Below are 21989 nucleotides of genomic sequence, written 5' to 3'. Positions count from 1 at the left end.
GATTTAATTTGGTTATAGACTATCAAACAACCCATTAATGATTTATCAAATACATATCATATATATGTCATGCATGCCAACAAAGTTTATTCACTAAATTTGTCAAAAGTCATTGCATAGTTTGAGTGGAACTCTTTGTAAGTACACCGATTTAATACACAATTGATAACCTATGTGAGACATATAGAAAAATATGTTGCTATTCTTTGATTTTAACCCTTTTATGTTGATCACAAAACTAACGCATCTTACTTCAAGGTTAAGTTGTTAACCAAACAACAGTTCCAATAACTATTTTGAATTTCTTCGACATTATACTTACCTTACTTATTAGTAATCTTCGGGGATTGAAGCACATCTTAGTTTTCATATCTTTTATTATTTTACCTGATTGTGCTTGGCTAGTTAAAAATTATACTCACTCAAGCATGATGAATTTCATGGTCATGACCATTACACATAGTAGGGACTTTTTGTTACTTATTAAAACAAGAGGGTTGGATTTGAAAAAAATCGATACACCTTCTCCATTTCAACTTTTTCAAATCCCGAAGCTCCTTCCAACCACACTCAACCAATCCTACTCCGCTCAACTCTCTGGAGATATTCACATGCGCATTGCATATCTCTAGAATCCTGATCAAAGGTAAGATTTCAACCCTTTTATCAATCCTAAACGCAATTCATCGCTTCATTTGATAATCTCAAAGAAAGTTCATCAAAATTCAAATGCAATTTCTTCGTATCTCTGTTTGTTTTCACGATTTCACGTTAATTACGGCTATCTCTATGATTCGTTACTGTATAAGTATGCGTGAATTCATAGTGTTTGCGTAATTCTGTGCAAACTATATGTCTATCACCGCTGTATATGTATAGACAGATAATTGTAGTAGCACTGATTCTTGTTATGTAACGATAAATTGTTAGAAGGTGATACTGAATTAGTTGAAGGAAAAAGGATATGAGCAGTTCGGTAGGGCACGGTTTGCTTCGGCCAACTGTTTTGGAGCATCAAATCAAAACAAATTCTAATGGCATTGGTGGAAATACCGTACTTCAAGCTCAAGCGAATTCTCAGATACGGAGGTTTTCTTCTTCTTTGTCCTTATCGTCATCTTCGCCCTCTTTATTATCTAGCGATTTCCGTGGTCAGAGAGTGACTGTGCGGAAATTGACGTTACCCATAAATCGTGTAATTTCTGATCTTCCTCAAGCTGTTTTAGCCACCGATCCAGCTTCTCAGGTAATACCATATAACTAAAGTATTTGTGTTCATAGTGTAAGAATTTACGCTTCCTTAGTTAGACAGCTTGAGAATTCTGCTAGTACCGACACACGAACATTTTATAGGTACTAACAGTGGAATTTTAGCGCATTTTTTGAAAATCATGTAGTAATTTAATGCATGGTTATCTGTCATTTAAAGTAACTAAAAACAGAAATAGAATTCGTGTCTTCTGGTTTATGTATATACTAAGAGTAGATTCTTGGATGTATATATGAAGACATTTTTATCTAGTTGTAGGTTGACTTTACTGCTGTAGCCGGAAAGGTTCCTAGAAATATACAACTTAAACTATACACACAAGTACTATTTTCTAGAAATATTTAGCCAAAGACATGAAAATACTCATTGAGATGCACTGGTTTGATGGAATTTTATTTTTCTTGTAGCAGCTGGGAGGGAAGTTCATACTGGAAGGAAATATTGAGATGCAGGTATCTACCGATTAGGATATGAAACTTATCTGTAGCTCCCTAAATGCTTGGAAAATGTACTTGTTGAATTCTCATGAAGTCATTAGATCATAGAGATTGCCTAGAACTCCATATACTAAAAAACATTACTTCTTAATTTTACAGGTCAACGTTAAAGTTTCTTCTGTTGCACTAATAGAGATTCAGATTACTAATAGCATTGATCATCTATATTTACATTGGGGTGGCATGCAGAATAGAAAAGAGTAAGCTGTTTATAATAAATTTAGTTTTGGATTTTATTTTCTTTAGAATTTGTCTATGCCTTTTCCCTAATGTTCTTGAGGTTTTGTTGGTTTTCAAGAGAGTGGGTACTTCCCAGCCGTCATCCTGAAGGGACTAAAGTGTATAACAACGAGGCTCTTAGAACCCCCTTTGTGAAAGTAGGTTACCTTTAAATATGAATTGCATGTTCACTGATCTCTTATTCTGGTTCATATGAATAGTAATATCTGCTCATTATTTTCTTCTAGTCTGGTTCTGATTCCTTTCTGAAAGTAGAGATTGATGATCCTGCAATTGAAGCTATACAGTTTTTAATAGTAGATGAAAGACATAATAGATGGTAAGCATAAGTTATCATCTTTCCAAAGTTTGTTGGTGTTTAAGTTCATATTTGACTATAACATCATTCTTCCCCCCCACCCCCTCATGTAGGTACAAAGATAATGGTCAAAACTTTTATGTAAAGTTGCCTTTGAGAGAGAAGCCAGTTTCTGATGTTGGAGTTCCTGAAGACCTTGTACAAATTCAAGCATATCTGAGATGGGAGAGAAATGGGAAACAAACCTATACCCCTGAACAAGAAAAGGCTAGTTATTGATAACTTCTTACAGATTTTCTAATATCTATATGCATATCTACTTTTTTTTTTTTAACTGACATGATGCTATTGTAACAGAAAGAATTTGAAGAAGCAAGAAAAGAGTTGCAGAGGGAACTAGAAAAGGGTAGTTCTGTTGCTGACATAAGGAACAAAACTACCAAAGGAGACGTGCAAAAAAAAGTTCAAAAGCAGCAGGGGAAAAAATTTTACTTCACTCCTGAAAGAATTAACCGTAAAAAGAGGGATATAACACAACTTCTCAAGAAACCAACTCCAGTAACTCTGAAGTCTATGGAGGAAAAAAACACCATAAAACCAAAAACTTTATCAGCACTACAACTTTTCTCTAAAGACATAGAAGAACAAAGTGACACTGATGTCCTGAACAAAAAGACATATAGACTTTATGATAAAGAGCTTCTGGTAAGTTTTTCTTGTTTCTTTGGTACTTTTTACTTTTTACCATGCAGGTAAGCCAGCTATTGCATTTCATGTTCTAAAGACTTTTTTACTTTTTAAGGTACTTGTAACAAAAGGTTCAGGTAAGACTAGAGTTCATTTGGCAACAGACATGGAGGGGCCTCTCATTCTTCACTGGGCATTGTCAGAGAGAACTGGGGAGTGGCTGGCAAGTTTTGAAAATTCTTTTTGATTAATTTGGACACAAGTTTAGATAAATTGTGATACACTTGTCTATTTAAGCAACTAATAGATTATTATATACAATATTGCAGAAACCACCTGTGAATTTGTTACCAGAAGGTTCCATTTCTTTAGAAAAGGCTGCTGAAACACAATTTTCTACAATCTCTGTTGATGATCCCAGTAACAAGGTTTGCCAAGAAGAAAATTTGTCTGATTTTATTTTAGATAGCTTTGGGTTAAAAATTAAAATGAATGCTCTATTTATTATTTATAATTTGATTACTATCTAGCAGATACAGACGTTAGGATTAGAAATTGAAGAAGGTACTTTTGTGGGGATGCCATTTGTTCTTCGTCATGGTGAAAATTGGGTAAAGAATAGTGATTCAGACTTTTATGTTGATTTCACTGGGCCCATGAGAGCAATAAAGGTTACTCTTTAGCTTATCTTAAAATCAAGAATCATGACATTTATTATTTGTTCCCCATTTTTCATTAATTTTAACTTTTTTTCATGAAGGATGCTGGTGATGGGAAGGGTACAGCCAAGGACTTGTTGGACAAAATAGCATCACTGGAAAGTGAGGCAGAAAAATCTTTTATGCACAGGTTTACACTTGAAATCTCTCATATTTACTTACATGTACATGAGGAAATTTTGCTAACAATCATCATGTTTTCTTCTTCTTCTTCTTCCTGCTCCTCTCAGATTCAATATTGCAGCAGGTCTGATGGAAGAAGCCAAGGATGCTGATGAGTTAGGCTTTGCAGGCATTCTTGTTTGGATGCGGTTTATGGCCACAAGACAACTTATTTGGAATAAAAACTACTGCGTAAAGCCACGGTAAAAATGAGCTTCTTACAGTGCTTAGGGGCTTTTTTTTTCTCATCATGTCCTGTATGGGTAAAGTGGCTGAATGGGTAATGGTGTCTGTCTGGATTAATTGCTGTATACATAAGGTCTGTTTCTTTCCTAGGCGTCTGAATGAGACTAAATGACCATTTTACCCTTAGATTCCAACAGTTTTTACAATATTTATCAGCTTTAACAACATTCATGGATTTAACATGAGAGGAGATGGGAAGAAAAAGGGACAAATAAGGTAAAAGTTTGGTTAAGCCAGGTTTTTTGGCTTAACCGATTAAGTCATTCTGTCCGGATTAAGTAAAAAAGAAAGTCATGTATAGCTTTCCAGGTTAACTGCTTAAAAGATTAAGCCCACTAAGTAAAAAAGAAACAACGACCTCTTACTTATCCTCGTTTCTCTTGTGGGCTACAAATTTGGTGAAATTCCAAAATACCCCTTGGGCCCTTTTTCATGGCTATATTTGGTGCAGTGAGATAAGCCAAGCTCAGGATCGGCTTGTGGACTTGCTTCAAAATGTTTATAAAAGTTATCCACAATATAGTGAACTTCTTCGTATGATCATGTCAACTGTTGGACGTGGAGGTGAAGGGGATGTTGGTCAACGCATCCGTGATGAAATCCTTGTTGTCCAGGTATACATAAAATTTTTATAAATCATTCTCATTAATTTTCCATAAATCTAATATTCTTTTATATTTTGGCCTAAATATAGAAAAAGAATAACTGCAAGGGAGGAATGATGGAGGAATGGCATCAAAAGTTGCATAACAACACAAGCCCTGATGACGTAATCATCTGTCAGGCACTAATTGATTATATCAAAAGTGACATGGACATTAGTGTATACTGGAACACATTGAATTCAAATGGAATAACAAAAGAACGACTTTTAAGTTATGATCGAGCCATTCACAATGAGCCAAAATTCACAAGCGACCAAAAGGAGGGCCTTTTACGTGATCTTGGAAACTACATGAGAACCTTAAAGGTTAAACTTGTAATTTTATTTTTTGTTATATCTTTTACAAGACTCTAATCCCACTTTCATTTTCATGCAGGCAGTTCATTCTGGTGCTGATCTTGAGTCTGCAATTTCAAACTGCATGGGCTATAGATCTGAGGTAGTGTCTGAATTTGAATTCATATTTTTATCTTGTTTTATTGACAAAATGCTTGACTTAAAAACATTTATTTATTATTTTCAGGGAAAAGGCTTCATGGTTGGCGTGAAAATAAATCCGATTTCTGGCTTGCCATCTGGTTTTCCGGTAAGTTTTATATTTTCTTCAACTCCAAAAAAGCTTCTGTTCATTGTTCATTATTCAAGTTCAACTCAAAAAAGGGTAAAACAGGAATTACTTCAATTTGTCCTGGAGCATGTCGAAGATAAGAACGTGGAACCCCTTCTTGAGGTACTTCAATTTTTTCTTATTGCGTCTTTAATTTGTGTTTATAACAAACGACATAAATATTTGTTTTTTATTTTATTTAGGGACTGCTAGAAGCACGTGCAGAACTTAAGCCGCTACTTTCTACATCAAATGATCGTCTCAAGGATCTTCTTTTTATGGACATTGCCCTTGATTCTACTGTAAGAACAGCCATTGAAAGAAGCTATGAAGAGTTAAAGAACGCCAAACCAGAGGTATTTAATTTAATTAACTAACAGTTCATTATTATTTGAAAACTTTCCCTTACAATTTTCATTACTTCACAGAAAATTATGTATCTTGTCACTCTTCTTCTTGAGAACCTCATACTTTCATCAGACAACAACGAAGATCTTATCTATTGCTGGAAGGTAATCTCTGATTATGCTCATATTATCTTATTGTTTAAATGAAAGTAGGATGCTAAAAAAAATCTTTTTTTTTTCTTACATTATTGTTTTGAAGGGATGGGATCGAGCACTAACCATGTTGAAAAATGGAGACAATGATTGGGCTTTATTTGCAAAATCAGTCCTTGATAGAACTCGACTTGCACTTGCTAGCAAAGGAGAGTTGTACCATCAACTTTTTCAACCTTCTGCTGAGTACCTCGGAGCACTCCTTGGATTAGACCAATGGGCTGTATGAAACTTATGAATATCATGTTTTGCACAATGTTTTCAAATTTCAATTACTTTTTTTCATTAGTTCTTAAAATTATTCCATTTCCAGGTCAGCATTTTCACTGAAGAAATGATCCGTTCAGGATCAGCTGCTTCTTTATCATCACTCGTGAATCGACTCGACCCTATTCTCCGTAGTGTTGCTAATTTAGGGAGGTTAGTCTTACTCTTATTAGTTATTAACTTATTATACAACTTCCCAATATTTTTTATGTTAATTTTTTAAACTTCATTATGCGTACAGCTGGCAGGTTATCAGCCCAGTTGAAGCAGTTGGATACATTGTAGTGGTAGATGAATTACTTTCTGTTCAAAACAAATCTTATGAAAAGCCAACTATTTTAGTTGCAAAAACTGTAAGTGGAGAAGAGGAAATACCAGATGGGACAGTTGCTGTACTCACACCCGACATGCCAGATGTCCTGTCTCATGTTTCTGTTCGAGCAAGAAACAGTAAAGTACGAGTCTATTTCATTCACTCAAACCAGCATAACAGATTTTGAAAAATGACCATATTGTCCTTGGCAGGTTTGCTTTGCAACATGTTTTGATACCGATATTTTAAATGATCTTCGAGCACAAGAAGGGAAATTATTGAGCCTAAAACCTACATCAGCAGATATTACTTACAGGTCATTCATTGTAATTAAAAGAGTAAATTACAAATTCGGTCCCTGTGCTTTACCAAAAATTGCAAACTCAGTCCAACAGTTTGCATTTTGTTGCAATAAAATGACTTCATACTTTGGACTGAACTTGCGATTTTGAGTAAAGCACAAGGATCATATATTATCCGCAATGAAATGCAAATGTAAGGACTGGCATTGAGACAGTTTTAAAATTTGGACTGAACTTGCGATTTTGAGTAAAGCACAAGGATCATATATTATCTGCAATGAAATGCAAATGTAAGGACTGGCATTGAGACAGTTTTAAAATTTGGACTGAACTTGTGATTTTGAGTAAAGCACAGGGACCGAATTTCTAATTCACTCTAATATGTGTTATCAAGTTTTGTAACATGAAGAACTCACTGTCTTGTGTATATATATAATTGTAGTGAGGTGAAAGAGGAGGATGTGACACGATTAAACAACTTGGAAGAAGTGGATTCATCACCAACTATAAAGTTAGTTAAAAAGCAGTTTAATGGTAGTTATGCCATATCATCAGACGAATTCACCAGTGAGATGGTCAGGCTTAAATAAATACTTATATATTCATTTACTTAAAAACCATTACATTATCATCCTGTTACATAAAAAGCCATTATGAATACAATTTTTTTTCCATATAGGTCATTATTATTACTTTTCATTAAGTCATTATTGACCTACAAAAACCAGTTACCGGATTTGATTTGCTTACATGGACAATATTTAATGAGGTGGCATTTAATGTGGCAACAGAAATGAATGTCCACATCAGATGCCAACTCATTAAAAGTGTTCATGTAAGCAAATCAAACGTGGTAACTGGTTTTTGTAGGTCAATAATGGCTTATATGGTAAAAAAAAAGTTCAATATCAATGGCTTATGCAAAAATAAAATTTTATAATGACTTTTTAGGTAGAAGACTGATAATGTAATGGCTCGAGGTACTTTTGCCAAACCAAAATATAAGAAGTTTGATTTTTTTTTTAACTCATTATTTTACAATATTTATAAGGTTGGAGCTAAATCACTTAATATTGCATACCTCAAAGGGAAAGTCCCATCTTGGGTTGGCATTCCTACCTCGGTGGCACTACCTTTTGGAGTTTTCGAGAAAGTTCTTTCTGATGATTTAAATCAGGTAATCCATATACATTAACTTATATATATATATATATATATATATATATATATATATATATATATATATATATATAGCAAACTACTTTTTGTAACATTATACTAATTAAGCAGGGAGTGTCAGAAAAACTACAAATTTTAAGCAAACAATTAGGAGCAGGAGAATCTGATGTCCTTGGGGAGATACGCAAAACTGTTTTGGATCTTGCTGCACCACCCCAGCTGGTAATATTTCTTATTCTTAATTTAAAAAAAAAAAGTAGTGGCAGTGGTATTAAATTATAAAAAAAAAATGATGATGGCAAGCATTGGTTCAGGTACAAGAACTGAAAGATAAAATGAAAAATTCTGAAATGCCATGGCCTGGTGATGAAGGTGAAAAGAGATGGGAACAAGCATGGATGGCTATAAAGAAGGTTGGAAAAGCTTACCTCACTTCAAATATATATATATATATATATATATATATATATATATATATATATATATATATATATATATATATATATATATATATATATATATTACTTGTTGACTTTTTTGTACAATTTTTTCAGGTTTGGGGTTCAAAATGGAATGAGAGAGCTTACTTCAGTACAAAAAAAGTCAAACTAGATCATGATTTCCTATGCATGGCTGTCCTTGTCCAAGAAATAATAAACGCTGATTACGCGTTTGTCATTCATACCACAAATCCATCCTCTGGAGATTCTTCAGAGATATACGCTGAGGTTTTCTTCTCTTACTCCTGTCTAAGAATATACGTGGAGAACTTCAAAACCAGAAAAAAACCATAGACCTCAATTCACTATGACAAATTATTACAATCACATAGACTAATCTTTCAAGCTAACCCAGGTTGTAAAGGGACTTGGAGAGACTTTGGTAGGAGCTTACCCAGGTCGTGCTTTGAGTTTCATTTCCAAGAAAGACAATCTCGACTCACCCAAGGTAACCATACAAAGCTATGTTTCAATAATTTTTTAAATTTCTCACAAAACATGCCAAAATTTTCAGATACTTGGTCACCCTAGCAAACCCATTGGCCTTTTCATAAGGAGATCCATTATCTTTCGATCCGACTCCAATGGTGAAGATCTAGAAGGCTATGCTGGCGCAGGACTTTATGATAGGTAAATTTATAACACAATTCTTCATCTCTAATACCATTTGTAACATCTCAGACTCACACATACCAAGATATATAACAGCTTTCGACAACATCACGAGTCGCTCATCATGGCACTGCTATCATACAAACACGTTTAACTGTAGAGTTCTCATGGGATCTGTTGCCCTCACGCCTTTCAAATGTGTCTTGAAGGGAATGTTATCCACACCCTTACGTTCCCTTGGAGTTGAAATATAACTTAATTGCTCATAGTCTAGTATCTAGACTAATTTACAACTCTTTTTTTGCAGTGTGCCAATGGATGAAGAAGACAAGGTTATTCTTGATTATTCGTGTGACCCATTGATTGTTGATGTTGACTTCCGGAAGTCAATACTCTCAAGTATTGCTCGTGCGGGAGATGCCATTGAAAAGTTATATGGAAGTCCTCAAGACATTGAAGGTGTAGTGCGCAATGGAAAAATATATGTTGTCCAAACAAGACCACAAATGTGAATCATGTGATCCTTGTGTATAGCACCATAGCATACAAGTAAAGACAATTTTATATATTCATACCACATAAAACTGATTAAATTAGAAGCGTGGAATGTTTTGGAATGCGATTAAATTTGTTGTAACAAGAATTTGATATAATAATGGTCATTTGGCTTAAGTATAACGGCATTAAGAAGTTCACTTGTGATTTGGTCGTGACTAATACGATTTTAGTTACTACTCCTTGCCTCTTAGAGAACGGAAATGCAAACCTTTCTGTTTTATTTGTATAATAAAGTGTTAAAACATATGTTAACAAAGCAATATTTTATATACTTTTATATACTATTTATAGACGTAATAAAAATGTAAATCAAGAAACAAACAATCAACTTTACCTGAAAAAGAGGTGCGTATATCAAACACGGTTAGAAGCTTGCGGGATGCAATGTTCTAAGACAAAAATTTGCCCCTACTCATGAGATAGTTCCCGGACATATGAATTTTGGATACAACTATTTACAACAAAATTCCTGCACAAGAAATCAAGAATTTAATTTCTGGTGAATCTACAGTAAGGTTTCAACGAAAAAAAAGAAAGGATATAAAGGAGTTTTAATGGTTTGTAAATCAGACATTCATTCTTTTATTACTATTGGTATAAATATGATTTTGACAGTTTCCAACAAATATTTATAATAATTCTTCCATTTAATCTTATCTAAATCAATATTTCTTTACATTAACAATTAAATAACAGTTCTTCATTCCAATCAACCTTATACGAATTAATAAATTTTTTATATTAAAAATCAAATAATTTAATATGATTTTTGGATCTTAATAGACCCAAGGGCCAAAGCCCATCTTTTAACCGATAAATGTCTAGTATCCTATTAAATATTAATGATCCAAATCCATGAATCCAATCCCAAACCGATAGTAAGTATTTATCTAATTTTGATTAATAAAATATATAATTATAAAGTTGTAAAACTTTCTCTTCTCTTCTATGTTGGATAAGCGCAATGTATTAACTACAAACAAAAGCCACCAGTCCCTAATATTTTCTATTCAAATGATGTCAATTCCTTACATTTGAATAGAAAATAAGATATTCATTTTCTAGAAAAACAAGATACTATGTCTTTTCAATCTTTTCAATTGAATTTTCTACAGTTAATAAACTTAATATATATATATATATATATATATATATATATATATATATATATATATATATATATATATATATAGAGAGAGAGAGAGAGAGAGAGAGTTCAAATGAGAACCCAAAGATGTTAAAAACCCTAAGAACTATATTTTAAAATGTTTTCATTAAGGACATTTTGAACAAATTCAATATTTATATTGTATTAAACAAACTTTTCCACTCTCTAATTTACAAATTACTTGTCACTTGTTGTCGGACCACGATCTGACAGTCGTCGGACCACCGTTGGACGACCGTCGGACTAACAGTAAATTCAATAGCATTTTTTGGTCGTATTCATAGCTTAATAGAACAAACATTGTAACTCTAATTTTTTGGTAATATTTTTTATTTTCCAACCAAAATATACAAAAATTTTGTAAAAAAAAATTATGTCTTGAAAAAATCAATTTTCTTTTTCTAAATTGTAGATTTCTTTAAAAAATATATAGTGTATAAAAAATATTCACAGTTTAAAATACAATATTTATAGTTTAATAAACATAATAATTACTAATACGCAGTTTAATATTTTCATACATACATTCATTCATATTTTAACATAAAATTTATATAAAACATACAACTTAATACAATTAATTTTTAGTTTAATACATCAAATTCACAACATAACATAATACAATTCATTATACACTAATTTACATATTTAAAGAAATCAAACTCAAACTCCCCCACCACTACCACGACCAACTATCACACTTCACCACCAATCATCGTGCCAACGTGGCAATCATCATTCCTTCCAAAACAGATTTATATATAAAATCAATGGTTGATAGCTTAAATACTAATTTCACAATTTAATAAACTAGTTAATTCATTTATTCAGAGTTTAATGCAAAATAATTATAAACACTAATACATTCTTACGTACACAAAGTTCATTAAAAATTAACAACTTAATACAGTCAATTCACAGTTCAGTTCACAGCTTAATATAATAAATTCACAGTTTAATGCACAAAAATTATACATTCACAACCATATTCTAAACTTAAAACTTACATGTATACCTTCAAATCTATATGCTATTGTTTCTTTCAAAATTTATTTATACAAATAATCACAATTTAAATTTTATATGCTTTATCTAAAATTAGATTAAATCATATATGTGTATAATGTTTCTTTCATCTCATATTTCAGAAGCAAACAAAAAATTAATAAACAATTTACACATCTTATTAAAATCAATTCACAGTTTACTACAGTCAATTCACAACTTAATATAATCAAATCACAATTTAATACACAAAATTCATAACTTAATATGATAAGTTCAAAGTTTTATACAAAAAATTATGCATTCACGACCATATTCTAAACTTAAAAGTTATATTTCAAAACTTTAATTCACAGTTTAATAAAACAAATTTAGGTCTCTCGTTCACAATATTTACATCTTAACACATAACTGATTATGTTGAAACATTTCATCAGATATATTGTGTGCACCACACAGATTCACAGTTTAATAAAGCATTTCAGAATTCTCATTCACAGTTTAATAATCATTTTAGAACTTTCATTCATAGTATTCATAACATAAAAACATATTAATTCACACATTCATAGTAACTAAAATAAAACTAAACAATAGTTGAAATATTAAAACATCACAGTTCAAAACTTAAAAAAAAAAAAAAAATCAAAATTCATATTTTTTGAGAAAACACTAACATAATAACACACATTCTAAATTCAATTCACAGCTTAACAACAATAAAACATAAAATGTGAATAAAAATTTGACGCAAATATTATAAAAAAATAACAAAATAAACATGGATTAACAACTTAATAGTAGAAAAAACTACATTTAAAAAAAGTAAACAACAAATGAGATATTAGAACATTAAATTCACAACTTAACAAAAAGAAAAAAAAAAGTAAACAAATATTGGCATACCTGATGTGTTTCACCAGAGATCAGAGATAAATAGATGGAGGATATTTGACAGTGTTTAATTGAGCGGCGAAGCAACAGAAGTGGTGGCGGTTGACAGCGGTCTCAGATCTAGTCTCAATCTTGCCGGAGCTCTGTTAGATTTCTTTAGATCTTGTGGCAGCTAGAGTTTCGGTTACGAACATGCTTCAAAACGGAGAACAAAATCCAAATAAACAAAAAATCTGCAGAGGTTTTAGACGTGGAGAACACGAAGGAAATCATACCTGAAGGTTTTAAACTAGATCTGAAGGAAATCAGATTTGGAATCATGAGCATGAACAACGAAACGACACAAAATTATGGAGGCGAAGCGTATCTGGAGGGTTAGTGAAGATACGATGGTGATGGCGCGGCTGGAGGTGGTACATGTCGGAAGTTCGACGGTGATGTCAGAATCTCGAATAGAAGGCCATATAGTCAGCGATGGATGTTTCACCGGAGATCTGATGTAGATCTAGTCAGATTTGATGTAGATCTAGTCAAATCTGATGTAGATCTGGTGATTTCTGATGTGGATCTAGTAAGATTTGATGTGGATATGGATATTTACCAAGGATAGGAGAAGGAGGTGGTGATTATGGCGGTAATAAAAGTCGACGGAGGAGTTGGTGGTGGTGGTGGTGTTGTCGACATAGGAGATGGCGGTGGTAAGTCGCCGGTGGTAAGGGCGGTGGAAATGGTGGATGTTATCTAATGAAGGAAGAAGCAAAGATGAAGATATGTTTGAAGTCAGGTGAAAGAATGGTTTGGTGATGTTTATGTTAGAAAGATGAAGTGATATTGCCCAAAATATCCTTATTGCTTTTTAGACATTTATCAAAATTTTAAAAAGAAATCAAAATATTATAAAATATGAAAAACCTGTTAATTATAACTTAAAAATAATTGGTTCTTAGAGTTCTTAACCTTTAGTGGTTCTCATTTGATCTTTATATATATATATATATATATATATATATATATATATATATATATATATATATGCCATTTTATGCATGTTTTAGGATAGTTTTTATTAGCATTTTGCATCATATTTTGTACATTTTCATGTCATTAGTTTAAAAAATGTTCAGCTCATGTCTTTTATCAGAATTCTCGTACTGCTAGCATTTTGTGTCATTTTCAAATATTTCGAGTGGAGCGGTATTTTGGGAGTACTTGGATGCATATTTGCAGCCTAAATGGAGCTGGAACTGAAGAAGGATGCTAAGGAATAACAATGAGTGCTTAAACTGAAGAATCGCGTCCCAAACGAGCCATAAATCAGTTTCTGTGATCGCATATATGCAACGAAGTTTTGTAGGACCGAAATAAGTCATCTGGAGGCCATCTGGGAAGAACATACCAAATCTACGATCGCATATTCTCTTTCTGTGATCGCATTTTTGTCCCGTATGTCCATAAACTTCAGACTTGGCATCATACTTCATTTAAACACAATCCTGGAAAAAATTGTCAAATCTGCGATCACAATTCCCTTTCTACGATCACATTTATGGCCCGAAGTTCTGAAAATGTTGAAAATAGCATCGTACATCATTTAGGGGAAAATCTGAAAAAAAAATCAGGATATTTGTGATCACATATCTGAAAACTGCGATCACATTTTTTGGTTTCTTTCTCCAGAAGCTTCTGTCTTGCATATACATACGACCCTCATTATCAGATTAGAAGGTTAGACGGTTCCAGACGACGGAAAACACTTCTGAAGGCGATTTCTGATACATTTAAGCGATTTTTGAAGATCTAAAGGTTCTGAATCATCTCACACACTTAGGTGGTGTTTGTTTTTTGTCCGCAGATCTTCCTGGCCTCTTTTGTCTGCGCGGCGCAGACCACGCGCAGACATTAGCCTTCGCAGGCTATTTGTTTTTTTGAAGACTGCAGATCTAAAAATGTTTGCGCGCCCTTTTCTTGGCGCAGATGTGGACCAGAGTCTTCTAACATCTTCAGACATGTTCTAGCCTAAAAAACACATGTACTTTATTTTATTTTTTTTAGTTTTTTTGAATTTATATTTATTCCAAATTTATTAGTGATAAACAATTTGAAAAAAAAAGTTACAATACTTAAAAAAAAAAGTTCAACGACACAAAATGATATTTTTGACAAATTTATAAATAAAGTTTATTACTATAGTAGTCGTTGAAGTTGTTTATATAAATATGAATATATATATATATATATATATATATATATATATATATATATATATATATATATATATTTGTGCCATATTTTATAAAACATTCTTTAATAAAGCATCGTCAATTTCTTAGAAAAAATATTTATGACACATTTTTAATTGATTTAATTGAATAAATCGAAGTTTATTTCCATTCATTTATATATCAAATTCTTTGATTCCTAATTACAATGTTTAGGCATACATTTACGACCAAAATTGTTGGTTTTTTTCAAATATTTACGTTAATTTGTACCGTTTTTATTTTCACTTTTTATACAATAATACTAAAAGTTGATTTAGATTTGTTAATTATTTATAACAAAGTCATAAATATATTAAAAAAAATCACTTTGTAGTTTAAAAAATCAGTTTATTTAGATTTTAGTTTATTTTAGTAGCCTGCAGATGTTAAAAAACAAACAGTCTTTTTTTTTCAGACTGCAGACGTTTAGTCCACCTCTTCTGCTGCAGAGATCTACATATGTGGTCCGCAGACTGCAGACATTTTGCCTCAGAAAAAACAAACAACACCTTAATTTATTATTCAGTTCATTTTTCTTTTTACCAGTTTAGATTCGTTTTTATTCATGTCTGACTAAACCTTAATTTTCAGTTCTGCATAGACTAGTACTTTTCATGTGATTTGTTTTCAGATCTAGTTTTCTTTTTGTGTTTCTATCTAGATTTTCAGTTTTGAGCTTAATGAACGTTTGATTTTTAATTCTTGTCAGTTTGATCACCTAGCTAGGGTTTTTATCATTCGAGTTAATTAGTTAATAGAATCCGTAATTGTTCTTGTCAACTGGTAATAAGTAACAAGTATCAGATTGGTTCCGTGTTTGGGATTTAACTCTGATATAAATTGTAAAAAATCATATTTTTACGCTTTCGAGTTTATGAGAAGTATTGGGTATTGCTGAGAATTTTACACAGATCATACAACTGCTTTTTTGATTTAATTAAGAGTTTGTTTAATTAAACAGTAAAAAGTTATGATTAATTCAAAGAGCTTATTTTGGTTAACTAATTTAGGTAAAAGAGATCAAACTAGAGCTTGTTAGTTTTTTTTTTCAGTATCAGCGTAGATAGAACGCATCTCAAATAACCAGATCTGAACTGATTGCATGATTAGAAAAGTCACATCATAGTTGAAATCGTTTCTATTATTGATTTTTGTTTAGTTTATTTTCACTACAATTTTTAGTTTTTAGTTTAATTCAAAAACCCTCATTTATATTTTCTGTTTCTTGACTACAATGTGCCTGATGCAAAAAGGCATTGACACATAAGCTGTGTACCTGAGGTTTCGACCTTGCTTCCATGTGCTATATTATTAGTGCAACCAGTAGTGAAAATTTTATTTGCTTAATACACATGTGACAGTGTGTTAACAAATTGTCGCCGTTGACGGAGACACGATGCTTCTAATAGTTTTATGCCCATAATTTTTCGTACAAGTACACCTCTAGCTTTTGATCCAGAAATTGAAAGAACTGCAAGGAAACTGAGAAAAGAAGCATCAAAGAAAAAACAATCATCTGGTTTCTTGGTTCATCCTCCCTACCACCTGAAATCACCACACCACAAGGCAGTCCCTTGTGGAATGAACCATACCCAACTTTTTCGTCATTTCCGAAAGTACCTCCATCTTCACCTTCTGATAGCCCCTTTAAAACTTACTCCCCACCATCCTCAGTTAAATCTGAAACCACAAACTCTTTTGAAGGCCACTCAAGAGGTCAATCAGCAACCTCTCTGCATTATGTTTCCACAAGCCCATAACTTCGAACTCAAATATGGGCTGATACATCTTCTTCCCACATTCCGAGGTCTAGGAAACGAAGACCCACATCAATTCCTCAAGGAATTTCACGTAGTTTATTCAGGAATGAAGTCGCATGTTGTTATTGAAGATCAGATAAAGTTAAGGGCATTCCCCTTTTCAGTTCAAGACACAACAAGAGAATGAATGTATGAGCTTCCATTCGGTTCGATCAATACTTAGATAGAACTCAAAAATCTGTTTTTAGAGAAGTATTTAATAGAAACGCGAGTTTCCAGTCTTAGAAGAGAAATCCTTGGTATCAAACAAGGAAAAAGAGACACTTTATACACTTACTAGGAGAGATTTTAAAAGGTTCTGGTTTGGTGCCCACAACATGGGATCAATGATTATCATTTGTACAACTGCTTCTGCGAAGGTCTGACACCCATGGGAAGGCATCTGATAAATGCTTCCAGTGGCAGTTCCTTAGGTGATATGACGCCAACAGAAATCTGGGAGCTGATTGAGAAGCCGACGATAGATTCGAAGCATTCTGGAAACAAAGACGAATGGTATCTAGATCATCCAAGAGGAGTCAAAGAAGTCAGCAATGCTCATCTGGAGTCTCAGATTTCTAAACTGACAAAAGTTGTTCTGCTCTTGACAAAGGAAAAAATAGCTGCAAAGAAAGCATGTGGAATCTGCTTAAAGACGGAACATCCAACATATATGTGTATGTTACTGCAAGAGGATACAACTGCAGTAAAAGCTTTTGGAGGCTATCAAAATAATTATCAACAAAATTTTCAGCAGAAACAACAATATCAGATGCCACTCGGATTCCATCAGTAGCGAAATTATCAACTACCAAATTTTTAGCCTAACTTTCAGAATCCGAATCAGCAAAATTTTTAGAGTTCAAAATTTCAGAATCAGAACTCGCATCAGCAACCCAACAGTTCAAGTGTATCCTTAGAAGATATTGTGAAAAGTCTTGCCACGAGCACTGTAACATCCACCTCTGGCACGTATCACAATATTGTCCGCTTTGGGTTCCCGGCACGAAAACTTCCCAAGGGGTCAACCATCCCTGGATTGTTCTCGCCTGGGAACGCTTAACTACATAGTTCTTATGGGATCTGTTGCCCTCACGAATTTAAAACACATTGTGACAAGGAAGGTATCCACACCCCTTATAAGTAAATGCTTCGTTCTCCTTCCAAGCCGATGTGGGATCAGATGTAACCCACAACTACAGAGTTCTTATGGGATTTGTTGCCCTCACAACTTTAAAACACATTGTGACAAGGAAGGTATCCACACCCCTTATAAGTAAATGCTTCGTTCTCCTTCCAAGCCGATGTGGGATCAAATGCAACCCACCTTCACCCCCCATTATAAGATTCGACGTCCCTATCAAACACATCGACCTGTGCCCCAGCTCTGGTACCATTTGTAACATCCCCCTCTGTCACGTATCCTAATATTGTCCGCTTTGGGCTCCCGACACGAAAACTTCCCAAAGGGGTCACCCATCCCTGAATTGCTCTCGCCCAGGCACGCTTAACTGCAGAGTTCTTATGAGATCTGCTGCCCCCACGACTTTAAAACGCGTTGTGATAGGGAAGGTACCCACACACCTTATAAGGTAATGTTTCGTTCTCCTTCCCAACCGATGTGGGATCAGGTGTACCCAACCTTCATCATCAAAGCGCATATAGTCTGATGGTAAGGTGGGTTGCACCTGATGTGACATCTCCATTTTTATGGCCAGAAAAGACCGATTTCGTTTATGCTTTTTAATAAAAATCAGAGTAACTTCTAAAAAAAAGTATTGCGGAATTTGTTCCCAAAACAGAATATGATATAAATTTATCAAAGCATCTCTTAAAGAAATGTATTTTCATTACATTACGAAAGCTCGGGATGTCAATCATCGATACAGACCATAAGCATAAACCAAAAAGAAATAAACATCTTAGGCCACAAAACATAATCTTGCCTCAAATCCATAATCTCTCGTTAAGTCATCCAACTATGCTTTTGTCACTACCTGTAATACAAGAAACTGAGTGGGTCAGGCTGGGGAGCCTGGTGAGCATATAGGGTTTTCAACCCACAATAAATAAGTTTATTATTTTCAACAATCATTAACCCGATTACCCGTTCCTGTTATCCTCACCTTACGTCCCTAAAGCATCTATCATAAGGGACCTATCCTAAGGAATTTCATCGGGATGGATACTACTGCTAAGGGGATTCCTCAGCCATAAGTGTCCGTAAGGCAACCATGGGGGGATGGAGTACACCGGTGAACACTTCGTTCACAAACACCTACAGGTTGCGAGCCTGCTAGCGTTCCACTGGACTTCCTAGAAAGGTCCGTGGTCGTCATCCATACTCCGCTAGATGACTGGAACAACGTCAACATTGGGGCCTCTCATTATTTTATTTCACCACACACCAACTATTTTATCTACCCATGTTCTACCCAACATATTTATAGATATAAAATACATACATGGTCCAGATTTGTAAAATAAAGCTTATATCTTTTATCCAGCATAACTTTTAAAGCATAAAATACATATATAGTCCAGATCTGAAAAACAATGTTTACATCCTTCATCCAACATAAATTTCAAAGCATAAAATATTTATACGATCCAGATCTGAAGAAAAAGTTCAGATCTGAAGGAAAGAAGTTCAGATCTTTCATCCAACATAGATCTCAAAGTATACAGTCTAGATCTGAAGAAAAAGTTTAGATCTGAGATGAGGAAGTGTAGATCTGAAGGAAAAAGTGTCAGATCTGAAAGAAAGAAGTATAGATCTTTCATCCAGCAAACATCTCAAGTAAACAGATAACATATATTTACACATAGCACATACTTTATATAAAATACTTCATATCTATGTGTAAGATGAAAGTGACTATACACTCACCTGATACGGAGTGATTTGGACAGCACCTCGCTTCTAAAAATAATCTTCTTGACGAAACCGGGAAGTTTGCTTGGAAACCAGGCTCCGCGCGGGCAGAGTTTTAAACCAAAAAACTCTTTTTCTTGGAGCCTTCGGGCTCTCCGGGACTCGCTTCTAGCACTTAGGAAGTACTAGGGAATGGAAGAGAAGTTTTGGGGGTAATGAGAGAGAAAGGGTATGAAAGGTGTGTGTTTTGGGGGTGATTTACGCCTCTCTTTATAGGCTGTCTGGGCCGATTCACATCGTGAGAAAGGGTGCTCACGTCGTGAGCCTTACGTAGGCTCCAAGGCTTCGCCTGATGCTGACACGTGGCGCCGAACACAGCAGGTAAAACAACCAATCTTTAAAAATTCATCACTTTCGCATATAAGCTCCGTTTTTGACGTTCTTTATATCCACGCGTAGGTAAAGACAAGATCTACAACTTTCCTTTTGACTCCATCGGCTAATTCTTGACCGATTTTAAATTTAACAGTATGAGGAGATTATACTGTTAAATGACCGCGAAGAATTCGTAACTCCTTCATACGGACTCCGTTTTCATCTGTCTTTTTACCGTTGAGTTCCTATTAATGAGATATTCAACTCTCATTTAGGTCGCGTAAGCCGAAAACCGCTCGAACTAAAATTCGAGTTTCAGGTCGTGCACTACTAAGCCGAATCTTAGAAAAATCATAACTTCCTCATACAAAGTTAGATTTGGGCGTTCTTTTTATGGATGTTCTCGGTTTAACATATTCTACGACTTTGGTTTAGATTACTAAGGCCAAAAAGTCTTCTATCGTAAATTCACTTTTTACGCTTCCCGGTGTCGCGCCGGTTCCATCGTGAAACTTTGACGGGTCATAACTTCTTCGTTATAACTCGGATTTCGGCGTTCTTTATATCCCCAAAATCCTTGTTTCAACCACTACAACTTTATGTAGAGATATCGGGTTTATCTCACACTTTAATTTTGACGCTTATTTTTATCCTTTATTTATTATAAATTTTATAAATAAATAATAAGCATATAAATTCACATAATACTCAAATATTTCATCTTTATTACTTCAAAAAGAGTTACAATAGTTGACCTAGACAATTTGATCATCTAATAATGCTTAGCCCAGAAACGCAGGCGTTACACCTGATCCCACATCGGATTGGAAGGAGAACAAAGCATTTCCTTATAAGGGGTGTGGATATCTTCCTTGCAACAACGCGTTTTAAAGTCGTGAGGGCAGCATATCTCATAAGAACTCTGCAGTTAAGCGTGCCCGGACAAGAGCAATTTAGGGATGGGTGACCTCCTGGGAAGTTTTCGTGCCGGGAGCCCAAAGCGGACAATATTGTGATACGTGCCAGAGGAGGATGTTACAAAAAGGTGGGTTGAACCTGATCCCACATCGGCTTGGAAGGAGAACGAAACATTTCCTTATAAGGGGTGTGGATACCTTCTTTGTCACAACACGTTTTAAAGTCGTGAAGGCAGCAGATCCCATAAGAACTCTGCAGTTAAGTGTGCCTGGGCGAGAGCAATCTAGGGATGGCTGACCCCTGGGGAAGTTTTCGTGTCGGGAGCCCAAAGCAGACAATGTTGTGATACGTGCAAGAGGGGGTTGTTACAATTGGTATCAAAGCTAGGGCACGGGTTGATGTGTTCGACAGGGATGTCGAACCCTATCATAGGGGGTGAAGGTTGGGTACACCTGATCCTACATTGGCTGGGAAGGAGAATGAAACATTCCTTATAGGTGTGAATACCTTCCCTATCACAACGTGTTTTAAAGTCTTGAGGGCAGCAGATCCCATAAGAACTCTACAGTTAAGCGTGCTCAGGCGAGAGCAATTCAGGAGGATGGCAGTAGATTCCATAAGAACTCTGCTGTTAAGCGTGCTCGGGCGAGTGCAATTCAGGGATGGGTGACCCCCTGGGAAGTTTTTGATGGGTTTGAGCCATAAGAACTTTCCTATGTGCACATGCAAACCCTAATTGCTTGGATCTAGGTTTCTCTAATTGAACATGCATTGAATCCAAGACTTGCAATACTAGATCTAATGTAATATATTGAATCTAATCATATGAAATCAGATCTGAAAGAATACCTTGAATTACTTGCTTGATACTTCTTCTTCTTGGAGCTTAGAGTCACAATTGTCACTCCTCTAATGGCTTACAAACACCAAATAGCAAGAAGATGATCTTGAGAGAGAGGGAGGAGGGATAGAAATCGGCCCTAGGGTTCCTTGGCTTGCAAGAGTGTCAATTT

The 21989-nt window shown here is 34.4% G+C and overlaps 1 protein-coding gene across 6 annotated transcripts; it reads left to right on the top strand.

Annotated features, from left to right (window-relative positions):
- Nucleotides 1–536: 536 nt before the first annotated feature.
- Nucleotides 537–9801, top strand: LOC145169311 (alpha-glucan water dikinase, chloroplastic-like). Of its 6 annotated transcripts, none has more exons than XM_079087888.1 (32): nucleotides 537–646; nucleotides 934–1246; nucleotides 1678–1722; nucleotides 1867–1967; nucleotides 2066–2144; nucleotides 2235–2326; nucleotides 2419–2572; nucleotides 2663–3010; nucleotides 3108–3215; nucleotides 3322–3420; nucleotides 3523–3663; nucleotides 3753–3841; nucleotides 3942–4076; nucleotides 4571–4733; nucleotides 4814–5089; nucleotides 5160–5222; nucleotides 5307–5369; nucleotides 5454–5513; nucleotides 5594–5746; nucleotides 5819–5902; nucleotides 5997–6173; nucleotides 6264–6370; nucleotides 6459–6672; nucleotides 6743–6846; nucleotides 7275–7407; nucleotides 7884–8009; nucleotides 8123–8233; nucleotides 8326–8424; nucleotides 8566–8739; nucleotides 8867–8959; nucleotides 9026–9141; nucleotides 9431–9801. In XM_079087888.1, the coding sequence occupies exons 2-32, from the start codon at nucleotides 965–967 to the stop codon at nucleotides 9633–9635; spliced, it is 4194 nt and encodes a 1397-aa protein (XP_078944014.1). In that variant the 5' UTR covers nucleotides 537–646; nucleotides 934–964; the 3' UTR covers nucleotides 9636–9801. The 6 variants fall into 6 exon arrangements, with proteins under 6 accessions (XP_078944014.1, XP_078944017.1, XP_078944016.1 ...); XM_079087891.1 differs by having other exon boundaries at nucleotides 931–1246; nucleotides 1681–1722; nucleotides 3526–3663; XM_079087890.1 differs by having other exon boundaries at nucleotides 931–1246; nucleotides 1681–1722.
- The last annotated feature ends 12188 nt before the right edge of the window (nucleotides 9802–21989 follow it).

The sequence above is a fragment of the Lactuca virosa genome, chromosome 4 (genome assembly GCF_052849685.1).
Source record: "Lactuca virosa cultivar CGN04683 chromosome 4, Lactuca_virosa_CGN04683_v6, whole genome shotgun sequence".
Lineage (NCBI taxonomy): Eukaryota > Viridiplantae > Streptophyta > Magnoliopsida > Asterales > Asteraceae > Lactuca > Lactuca virosa.
The sequence above is the reverse complement of the archived record's forward strand: the minus strand, read 5'-3'. Positions and strand labels throughout refer to the sequence as shown.